The sequence below is a fragment of the Hyalella azteca genome, unplaced genomic scaffold (genome assembly GCF_000764305.2).
Source record: "Hyalella azteca isolate HAZT.00-mixed unplaced genomic scaffold, Hazt_2.0.2 contig7388, whole genome shotgun sequence".
NCBI lineage: Eukaryota > Metazoa > Arthropoda > Malacostraca > Amphipoda > Hyalellidae > Hyalella > Hyalella azteca.
The window spans coordinates 127724-139578 of NW_025937514.1; the positions used below are offsets into that span (position 1 = coordinate 127724).

The 11855-nt window shown below is 47.3% G+C and overlaps 1 protein-coding gene across 1 annotated transcript in view; it reads right to left on the minus strand.

The window, feature by feature from the left end:
• LOC108683430 overlaps window positions 1-9792 on the minus strand; it is a 14802-nt gene extending 5010 nt beyond the window's left edge. Inside the window, exons 1-5 of the mRNA XM_018172744.2 lie at window positions 9449-9792; window positions 2447-3399; window positions 1431-1673; window positions 887-1078; window positions 160-345 (exon numbers count right to left, since the gene is read on the minus strand). Of these exons, the coding sequence (XP_018028233.2) occupies window positions 160-345; window positions 887-1078; window positions 1431-1673; window positions 2447-3399; window positions 9449-9491 (1617 nt within the window). The 5' untranslated portion in view covers window positions 9492-9792. The remainder of the gene's footprint in view (window positions 1-159; window positions 346-886; window positions 1079-1430; window positions 1674-2446; window positions 3400-9448) is intronic.
• Window positions 9793-11855: the final 2063 nt, after the last annotated feature.

The window sequence follows — 11855 nt, forward strand, 5'->3', positions numbered from 1 at the left end:
CCTCAAGCACACGGTACACCTCAAGCACACGGTACACCTCAAGCACACGGCACACCTCAAGCACACGGTACACCTCAAGCACACGGCATACCTCAAGCACACGGTACACCTCAAGCACACGGCACACCTCAAGCACACGGCACACTACCCACAAGGTACCCACACATTGAGGAAGATGCGGTACTCAGGTCCCCAGTTGTGGGGCTGGATGTGTTTAAGGGAGTGTGGGAAGCGGACCGCGGACCGCAATGTGGACACAATCTTCTCGCCGCCCCCCACCAGGGGCACCACCTGCCCTCGGTCCCGCAGCTGGCGCACGTACACCTTCTCCAGCTTCTGCTGCACCTGTTGCGGGTACAAACAATACACATAATTTATGTATAACATGTGTAAGTCATGTATAATAAACGGCTTTTACTTATGTATAACACATGTAAGTCTAAGTCATGTATATCAAACGGCTTTTATCATAATCAACCGCATACTAACAATCGTGTCATAAGGTGAGCCCGACCTATTGGCTATGAGACCTGTAGATGATCCCTGAGACATGATCTACCATCTCCTATGAGACCTGTAGATGATCCCTGAGACATGATCTACCATCTCCTATGAGACCTGTAGATGATCACTAAGATCTACCATCTCCCACAACTCCCCACCACCTCTACGGTACGCACGTCATTGGTCTGCAGGTTGAGAGAGCGTCGCTTGGTAGGGGAGAGTTGCGGGTTGTCCGCCGCCAGCTTGCCTAGGAGGACACCAGCGAGTGCCAGCAGCGGGGTGCTNATCCCTGAGATATGATCTACCATCTCCTATGAGACCTGTAGATGATCCCTGAGATCTACCATCTCCCACAACTCCCCACCACCTCTACGGTACGCACGTCTTTGGTCTGCAGGTTGAGAGAGCGTCGCTTGGTAGGGGAGAGTTGCGGGTTGTCCGCCGCCAGCTTGCCTAGGAGGACACCAGCGAGTGCCAGCAGCGGGGTGCTTTCTGCCGCTGATGGTCCTTCCGATGATTGGCCTCCAGCTGATGGTTGGCCGCTCAAGAGGCGGCCAACCATTCCATTTTTGTGCTGAAAAATAAGTGGATAAGCGACAGATTCCGCCCGACTTCACCTTCTGCTTGAACAGATTTTTTTAAACGAAAACCGTCAGCTGTGTTATTAGTATCATTCGCTTTTAAAGAGAATTAGAACATTTCATAATAATTAATGCTAAATTCCCAACAAGAACTCTCAACGTTTCCATAAGGTACCAGTAATTTTTAACGATAACTCTAACTTCAACGTGGGTGTATCCAATAACCTCTGCGTTGACTGCGAATAAAATTGCGGAGAAATCTACGGTCTTTACATTGAGCGAAAATGAATGCGTTTTGCGTTTACGTTCATCATAACAAAAATTCACGCCCCTCCCTGGGGTTACCTGCCACTCCACGGGGTGCAGGGGGAAGACGCCCCCCACGCCGCTGTAGACCCCCCGCGCCTTTTGGAACTGCACAACCCCTCCCTCATCGCCGCCTGCGTCGCCGTCGCCTGTGGGTTTTACGTCACCATTTATTCCTCCGTCAACGTCGACGTCGTCAGCTTCGCCTGCGTTTTCGCCTGTGGCAGGTAGGAGTCGTCTGGCGTCGCCTGTGGCGACCAGCTTTGCCATGTAGCCCACAGCCTGGGGTATAAGTAAGAATAATTCTTATTTCGGAATTGGATGCGGAAATTAATCCCGAAATTTACATGAAAATTATTTTGCGTTATTTGGCTCTAAATTTACCGTGAGCTCAATCGATGGCTTTAATATTGGCTTCAAATTTACAATGAACTTAGTCGAGCACTTTATTACTTGCTTAAAATTCGTTAAGGAACTTCCCATTTTCCCATATTACTAAAATTTGAAACAAGAACCAACACAAGGGGCCACGGCTATAAATTAAAAAACTGCGCTGCAACTCATCCACGCGACAACATTTCTTCTCGCTTCGAATCACCGACAATATCAGCCCAGTTAACTAAGCTGTCAAAATCATCTTGCAATTGCGCTTTATTTGACACATTCTTCACTGACTAGAGAAAACTATAGAGAAATATATGTTCAGACTTGAAGTGCCTAGCACAATATCGAACCCGGTGGAAGTCTAGTAGCTATTTCAAACTATCAACAGTTTGGAAAAGATTCCGGTCGAATGACCTGTTTTTAGATCTCCAGTGGACAAGTCACGAAAAGTACAAGAATCGGCGACAAGCCACATAAGGCCTACTTATCAGCGCCGACATCACTATGTTATGCTATAAATGTTACCAGAAATATGGTATGCAAGTGACCTCACCTAGTACCAACACAGGGAGGAAACATTCACCCGCTGGAGATAGAGGAAAGCATCTTTATTCTCTTGGGACCAGACAAATAATTCCAAAGATATTTAGACCGAAGAAAGAAGTCCTTACCTTCTGAGGCCCAGAAGCCTTCGTGTCTCGTGGAGCCTTCAGGATGGGCAGGGTGTAAGGGCCCTCGTTGGCTTCAACGCCTCCTCCACGTCTCTTTTGACCCTCATTCTCTTGAGGTTCTTTCTTTTCATCAATATCATTGTTTCCTTCTTCATTGTCTTTACCTTCTTTCTTGTCTTTATTCTGATTTCTTAGGTAGGTTAGTTTGTTGATATTCGCAAGATTGTCGTCGCCACCTTCGTTGTGATGGTATTCCTCCGCCAGTTTTTTCTGGACTGTGATTGGTGCAAATGCACCGGACTTCCTTCTAGTCTCATCCAATGACGAGTCGGCAATATAAACTACGTCTAATCTAGAACCTTCTGCGCCCCTAGGCGAAATGGCACCTCTTTGATCACCTTCAACGTTTATTATATAATTAAGCACGTTTGCATCACCCAAAGGAGCCACACGGCCAATATTTTGGACCAAGTAGTTTCCGGCGCCTAAAAGTTCTGACCCCATCTCCCTGTTTATCTGCAGCCCAATTCTTCCATTATGATCTTCAGGAAGACGATAACTAGTCTCATTCGGAAGCTGCTGTTGATCGTGTTGTCTGGGATCTTGCAGTTGATTTTGTCCCTCTTGTCTATGATCTTGCTGTTGTTGCTGACCTTGTTGGACAACAACAGCTTGCCGTTGGTCGTCATGTATCAGCTGCAGCTGATCACCTGACTCATGCTGTTGCTGCTGCAGTCCCTCGTGCTGCTGCGGTCTTTGCAGCTGCTCGTGCTGCTGCAGTTCCTCGTGCTGCTGCTGTATGCGTCGTGCTGCTGGCTGCTGTAGGAGACTCACTCCGTCGTCAGGAGGCAGGAGGACGACGGCGGCCGCCCACAGCAGCGTCGCCGCCGCAGCCGTCGCCAGCGTGCGGCGCCCCAGACGTCGCGTGCACACACGCCACACGACCGACGCGCCTGCGACCAGATTAATCCCGTTAATAATTATCTTAATTAAAATTAATGGGCTCATTCATAGTTGCCAGAACATCTTTCTCATCGTAATTATATTAAACAAGCAATAATGTGTACAAAGGTCGTTGGGTACAAAGGTCGATGGATACAAAGGTCGATGGGTACAAAGGTCGATGGGTACAAAGGTCGATAGGTACAAAGGTCGATGGTACAAAGGTCGATGGGTACAAAGGTCGATGGGTACAAAGGTCGATGGGTACAAACTGTAAAACAAAGTTTGCCTGGAATATGAAATATCGCCCGTAGAAAAAAATCTCATCATTTGGCCCGTTATTTAAAAGTTGTTCAAACCTTGCCCTCTGCACTGAGCTGTGCAGTCAATGGCCCGCCAGCATCAACGAACTGAGCTCGCCATCAACACTCATTTCATTTTTTTATTAGTATGTGAGTTTCTGGTCATTAATTATATATGTGCGTGAACAGGCATCAGTTGTAAACATTCCACAACACATACTTCCCAGAATATTATGAATGCTTAACAGTTCTATATTAACAATCAGGAGTATCTCAAGTAGGGTGGGGGATTCACCCCCTCCCTCTGGGATTCACCCGCTGGGGGACTTCCCTCCCTCTGGGATTCACTTCTCCCTCTGGGATTCACCCCCCACCCCCTGGGGGACGTTTGCTAATTATTTTTAATGGCGCGCAATAATTGGAAGCTCCAGCGCGGCTGTAGCGGCTAATGCACAGCCTAATTAATGGTCGTTTGTGTTTAATAACTTAATGGTTAACTGGCCAACAGTTTAATGGGGTCCACTGATGGAATAGTCAAGCGGCTAATTATCCTGAAATAGAAGAAAGAGAGAAAAGAGAGAAGGGAGAGAAAAGAGAGAAGGGAGAGAAAAGAGAGAAGGGAGAGAAGGGAGAGAAGAGAAAGAAGGGAGAGAAGAGAGAGATGAGGGAGATGAGAAAGATGAGAGAGAAGGGAGGAGAAACAAAAGAGCAAGAAGAAAATAGTAAATGAAAAAAAGAGGCAGTGAATGAGGAAGAGAGAGGAAAGAGAGGAATTGAGAGGGAAGAGAGGATTTGAGAGGAAAGAGAGAGGAGAGAGAGGAGAAGGGAGAAAAAGAGAGGGGGAAAGAAGAGAGAGGTAAGTTAATTGGGAAGAGAGAGGGAGTGAAAACACAGCAGGCTGTACAACACAGCAGGCTGTACAACACAGCAGGCTGTACAACACAGCAGGCTGTACAACACAGCAGGCTGTACCACACAGCAGGCTGTACAGTATACAGCCTACACATGACACACAAATTATTCAGATCGTTCTCTAAATTCAAGCCTCGGCCCGTGTCAGGTGCAGTGCAGCTGAACAACTTATCAGATGCCCGGCCTGTGCACCTGCTGCTGTGGCAGTAAGCGCTGCTGTGGCAGTAAGCGCTGCTGTGGCAGTAAGCGCTGCTGTGGCAGTAAGCGCTGCTGTGGCAGTAAGCGCTGCTGTGGCAGTAAGCGTTGCTGTGGCAGTAAGCGCTGCTGTGGCAGTAAACGACCGCCTGATTGGCTGATATTAAAGATAGCCAACATTCATATTACAAGTTAAATATTCGCATGTTCATAACTATTCATAATTTTGTTAACTTACATAATCTGCTAAATCTTTTTTTCGGCTCCATTATTTTATCCACATAAAATTCATCGAAGAAGAGTGAACGTCAAATTTTTATTTTATATGACGGCATAATTGATATTTACATCATTAATTTAAAATTCTTATGGGTTTAGAAGATTATATTTATGTTAGTCACGATTTTAGTTGTGAAAGTTTAGAATTCATCAGAATTCATGTCAATGAGTTTCAAACTTACACTGTTGTCAATTGAAATTCTAATCATCTATTAAGACTCGTTAAAAACTCGTAAGTTATTATAATACATTAATTATCGATTAATCATTTTCAGGAAGGTCGCTGGAGCCTCTAAGAACACTCACTCGCAGCTACAGGCGAGACAATACTGGCAGCTTATACATGTCTCGTGTACAGGCTTATAACTTGCCGGGTAGACTACAAGCGGGTAAAATGAGCCAGAACTGATATTGGCATCAACATTCCATCTGTATAAGTACCTTAAGAGAAAGGTCTTTTACAATAACCATTATTTGTATAATGTCCATTAGTATGCAAAAAGTGGAGCTTAGTCATCATGTCACTCCAGGTCCATTAGCTTAAGGGAATCAGCATATCGCTAAACAATTAGCATATCCTCAACCGCTTGCATATCACACACCCATTAGCTGAAGCATTAGCACGCTGCATCCCATTACCTCCACCCCTGTATACTGGGGCGCGTGCCGGAGGCCAGCTTTGCCAAACTTCACACTTGGTTCATATTCCTTTCATAGGTTTGAACGCTATAGAGGGCATAACAGCCTATGAAGTCAAGTGCTCAAAGCCATAGCGCCGCATGTCCACAGCCACAAAATAAACTTGCTATATGTAAGCATGGCCTCACTGCATCTGGCCAAACCTCTTTCGGCCTAACCTCTTCATGCCTAACTTACACAAGTGGCAACATTTCTTCACACAAAACAAACCTGAGCGGACCTAACCTAACCTCAATGGCTGCAAGAAGTTACAAAGGCGGTCCAAGTGTGCTGGTAGAGCCAGTCATTGGCTGCAAGAAGGTTGTAAGGCGGGACAGCGTGAATAGGTTAGGCCCGAAGAGGTTAGGCCGGAGTAGGTACAGCCGGATGGGGAACTGCCTGCTTATGAGCGAGCATGCTTAAGCAGTGGCTGAAGGCCTACGGCACTATTATCTTTCGGCAGTGTGTCGCTTGTCTGGATTACGGAGTTCAAGCGTAGTCTGCGGCTTCTAGTTCTGAGGCTGAGTAAAGTTAATGCACGGTGAAGCTAGGCGTTGGCTACAGGGCTTATTTAAGTGTAAAATTTGTGGCCTACGGCTGCGACCCCCTATTCACGAAAGNCCACCAGCTACACGCAGCATCCCATTACCTCCACCAGCTACACGCAGCATCCCATTACCTCCACCAGCTACACGCTGCACCCCATTACCTCCACCAGCTACACGCTGCATCCCATTATACCGGGCTTATGGCAATATCGGTGTTGCCATACTGTGCTGCGTGATATATTGGTGTTGCCATACAATAGTCATGCGTGACATGAGATGTTGCCATACGGCAATCACGCGAGATATCGGTGTTGCCACACAGCACTCATGCATTACATGAGGTGTTGCCATACGGCGGTCATGCGTATAGAATGCATTTTTACTTAGCGAAGCAGGAAGCGAAGAATAGAAAAGAGGATAGAGAGGGATAGAGAGGAATAGAGGAGTGGATAGAAAGGGATAGAGAGAAGGATAGAGATGAGGAATAGAGAGGAGTATAGTGGGGGATAGAGAGGAGGGGGAATGGAAAGAAATTAAGGGGGAAGGATAGCCAGAGTTTTCAGTGCAGATATAAGAGAGTGCAAGGGAATGCAGAAAAATGGTAAACGGATAAATGAGGGAAATAGCAGAGATGTAAAAAAGGATACATTAAAAGGGATAGAGAGGGGAAAAAAGGCTTTGAGTTAGTGAATAGATCGAGAGGACATAAGAGGTAAAAAGAGGACATAAAGGGAAAGAGCGAGGACAGAGCTCGCTTCCTGATTCCGATCCTGACATGTCAGGCCCGAGATGGGGTGGTGGATCTGGCGGACATTTCGAACACTCTTCAGAGCCCTCGTACTGCCCATTCTGGAGTACTGCTCCCATTCTGGAGTACTGCTCCCATTCTGGAGTACTGCTCCCATTCTGGAGTACTGCTCCTCATTCTGGAGTACTGCTCCCCATTCTGGAGTACTGCTCCCCATTCTGGAGTACTGCTCCCATTCTGGAGTACTGCTCCCCATTCTGGAGTACTGCTCCCATTCTGGAGTACTGCTCCCCATTCTGGAGTACTGTTCCCCATTCTGGAGTACTGCTCCCATTCTGGAGTACTGCTCCCATTCTGGAGTACTGCTCCCCATTCTGGAGTACTGTTCCCCATTCTGGAATACTGCTCCCCATTCTGGAGTACTGTTCCCCATTCTGAAATACTGCTCCCCATTCTGGAGTACTGCTCCCATTCTGGAGTACTGCTCCCCATTCTGGAATACTGTTCCCCATTCTGGAGTACTGCTCCCATTCTGGAGTACTGTTCCCCATTCTGGAGTACTGTTCCACATTCTGGAATACTGCTCCCCATTCTGGAGTGCTGTTCCCCATTCTGGGCTACTGCTCCCCATTCTGGAGTACCGCTCCCCATTCTGGAGTACTGATGCCAGCTGTGGACTCCGTTCAAGGCGGGTGCAGTGCGGATGTTCAGCATCCAATTGGGTGTTCCTGCCGCGCGTTGGTTACGTTTTACCTGGTCAACCTAAAATGCTAGACAACCATTCTGTCGCCAACGCTGGTTGTATCGTCCAAATGTCGGACGGCCTTGTCGACCACATGCTTACGTTGGCGTGGACGAACAGAATACCTGCAGCTGACGAACGACGGAGGCAGCGCGCCAGTATAGCCGGAGCGGTGACGTCCAAAACTTCATCCAAGGATATGTCATGGCATGCAAATTTAGTGGGCATAGAGAAATGCTGGAGGAGGGATGGAGAATAGGTCATGAAAGATAGAGAGTAATACAAAAAAGATGATATAGAAGACACGTAGATAAGAAGTGAAGGGTAAAAGTGAGGATAAATACACAGAATGATTTAGTAATAGAGGGAAAAGGGTTATTAACTGGAGAGAGAGGTGCTGTAGAGAGATGATTGAGAGGCTGAGACAGCTAATAATGAGCGAGAGGTGGAGCAGAGAGTGGATGTAGACGAACAGAGGGCAGGAAGAAAGAGGATAGAGAACGGACAGAGGAGGTTATTGAGAGTGGACGAAGAAGAGAAAGATAACGGATGGAGAAATAGAGAGCGGACTTTGGAGGAATAGAAAGCGGACGGAGAAAGTGAGGAAGGCACTCTAGCCCCCCATGTCTGTACAGTATCTTTCTCGTGCCCCCGGGGGCGTTCAGCCGCTCCAGGAAGACTGGGCGACCCGTCCTGCCGCTGTGCGAGTGTCGTCCAACACGCCGCTGTTTGAGTGTCGTCCAACACGCCGCTGTTTGAGTGTCGTCCAACACGCCGCTGTTTGAGTGTCGTCCAACTCGCCGCTGTTTGAGTGTCGTCCAACACGCCGCTGTTTGAGTGTCGTCCAACACGCCGCTGTTTGAGTGTCGTCCAACGCGCCGCTGTTTGAGTGTCGTCCAACACGCCGCTGTTTGAGTGTCGTCCAACACGCTGCTGTTTGAACCTAACCTAACAAAACAAGCCCTCACTTTACGCTCCCCCAGACTTCTTGCAGGTGCAAGTATAAAATATTATTTATTTTACAGATAACATCAGAGATGACAAGTGGTTTCGTGCGGTCAATTCAACACCTTCAAGCTGGCAATGACAACGAATATTTGGCGAGAAGAAAACGACGACAAAAATCTGTCAAGAGATGGCGCTGCCTTGACTCGTCAGCCAAGAGATGGCGCTGCCTTGACTCGTCAGCCAAGAGATGGCGCTGCCTTGACTCGTCAGCCAAGATATGGCGCTGCCTTGACTCGTCAGCCAAGATATGGCGCTGCCTTGACTCGTCAGCCAAGAAATGGCGCTGCCTTGACTCGTCAGCCAAGATATGGCGCTGCCTTGACTCGTCAGCCAAGAGATGGCGCTGCCTTGACTCGTCAGCCAAGAAATGGCGCTGCCTTGACTCGTCAGCCAAGATATGGCGCTGCCTTGACTCGCCAGCCAAGAGGTAAAAGCACATTCAGCGTCTCAGTGTATTCAGTGTCTCAGTGTATTCAGTGTCTCAGTGTATTCAGTGTCTCAGTGTGTTCAGTGTCTCAGCGTGTTCAGTGTCTCAGTGTGTTCAGTGTCTCAGCGTGTTCAGTGTCTCAGTGTGTTCAGTGTCTCAGTGTACAACACTCGCTGCAGTCGCTGCATTTTACCCACAAAAAGTTTATTGCTTTCACTCACCTCTGGCACACACGGCGCTCATGACGGCATTTTCAACACACATTAAGTGAGTCTTGAGTTTTTCAAACCATCGCTACTTTATCATTCCAGATTCCAGGGAAATTCCAAACGTGACGCGCGCGTCAACTGGTAATCCATTTTTCCCATTCCAAACATCCGCCTAAAAAACTAACTCCAAACTGTAATTACTTAATGAATGTTTGCCGTGAACACAGTTCCCTGACATTCAGTGAAGGATGTGAAAGTGAAGGAGTCGTGGCACTGGGAATGACGCGAGTAAGTGCTGAGTAAGAGGTGTTATATACACAGAGATGTCAGGAGCGCTGCGGCGCGACACGCACACCCCACAGTAGCCACGAGGACACTGGCAGTCGAGGATCCTGCGAGCCGCGGCACCTGCAGCAGCCGCGGCTAGAGGCTGAGGGCCTGAAGGAGAACTGCTGGAGTGACCAGCATTGTCCTGTACTATTATCACTGTAATATTCCTTCAGATGTACAAGCGTGCAACAGGATTCAGTAGCCTATGAAGTTAAGTTTTTCCAATCCATAGGCGCCGTAAGCCCGTAACCACTGCTCCTGCCAGTATAGATAGTCTTCATGGAGCCTACACCTCAGCAGGCGCCCACCTCTACAATTACCCCGACTCTCCACCCTAACTAACCTAACGCAACCTCATTGGCTGCAGCAAGACGGTGAGGCGGGGCAAGTGTAGAGGTAAGGCCATGTTGTGGTACAGCTTCCAGGAAGACTATACCGGTGGAGCTGTGGCTGTGTACAGACGAAGACTGTGGCTGAGAGTATATCCTCCATAACTGAGAGTACCTATATCATTACGCACCATAACCTGCATCATTACGCACCATAACCTGCGTCATTACGTACCATAACCTGCGCCATTACGTACCATAACCTGCGCCATTACGTACCATAACCTGCATCATTACGTACCATAACCTGCGCGAGTCTGCGTCATTACGTGCCATAACACGTACCATAACCTGCATCATTACGTACCATAACCTGCGCCATTACGTACCATAACCTGCGCCATTACGTACCATAACCTGCGCCATTACGTACCAGTGCAACAAATTATTGATTATTGTATTGTTATCGGGAGCTGAGCTTCCCTAAAGGTTTCAGAGTGCTAGCTAATGGGAAAGTTGGTGAAATATCGATTGCAAGATTTGATCATCACAGACACGAAAGCGAGCTAAGAAAAACGTGGTAAAAAACAATTCTCATCTTCATTTGAAGTTGTTTTTGTACAAAGTAAACTTGAATATTATATTCCTATAGAACATCCGGTTACACTTATTGTGACACTCACTGCAGCGCATGGGTCAAATACACGGTGAAGGTGATAAATGACCGGGAAGTGTCCACAATATGGCCACTCACCAAGACTGCAAGTGTCCACAATGAGACCACTCACCAAACTCCAAGTGTCCACAATAAGCACCAAACTCCAAGTGTCCACAGTAAGACCACTCACCAAACTCCAAGTGTCCACAATAAGACCACTCACCAAACTCCAAGTGTCCACAATAAGACCACTCACCATGGTCTTGCCAGTAACATTCAGAAAAGCAGACTTGACTGCCGTCCATATCGTAATGAGCGAATAGAAAGACACGCGGAGATAAGACGCAGCGATCATCTTAACCTAACAGTGGACATATACGATAAATAAAAGGCATATTCCGGTGAAAGAAATAATAAAAACTAAACACAATAAAAGTACAACTGCATTTACGTTAAGAAGTAAAGCAAAATAAGAAAAGCTTAGACTCTAGGATACAGATTCACGATAATATAAGCCATTCACAATGTTAGTTTATATCTAGCCAATTACAGACAAGAAGCCCTCCTCTTACAACCATCACGTGTCTTTGTGACCGGTTCAACCAGCGCTTCATAGTGAACAACTCGGAGATCTAGTAATTGATATATAAAATGTAAACATTATTGAAATATATTGGTCTTATTCCGGTACATTTTCCTTATTCGTTAACCTGAGATAATTATTATACGTCTGTAATTACGGTTGTCGACTTTGAAGTTGTTGATTTGAACTCTATGACCTGCCGTCACGGCAGCAAGTGGGAGGAGCGAACTCGATGATCTGCCGTCACGACAGCAAATCTGAGGAGCGAAATCGTCAACAAACAGTAACGGTAGCAAGTGGGAGTAGCAAACACGATGACCCGCCATCAGGACAGTGAGTGGGAGCGAACTTGATGAACCGCCTTCGCAGCGGCGAGTGGGAGGTGCTAACTTGATGAACCGCCTTTAAGGCAGAGAGTGGGAGGAGCTAACTTGATAAACCGCCTTCACAGCGGCGAGTGGGAGGAGCTAAGAGCTAACTTGATAAACTGCCTTCACAGCGGCTAGTGGGAGGTGCTAA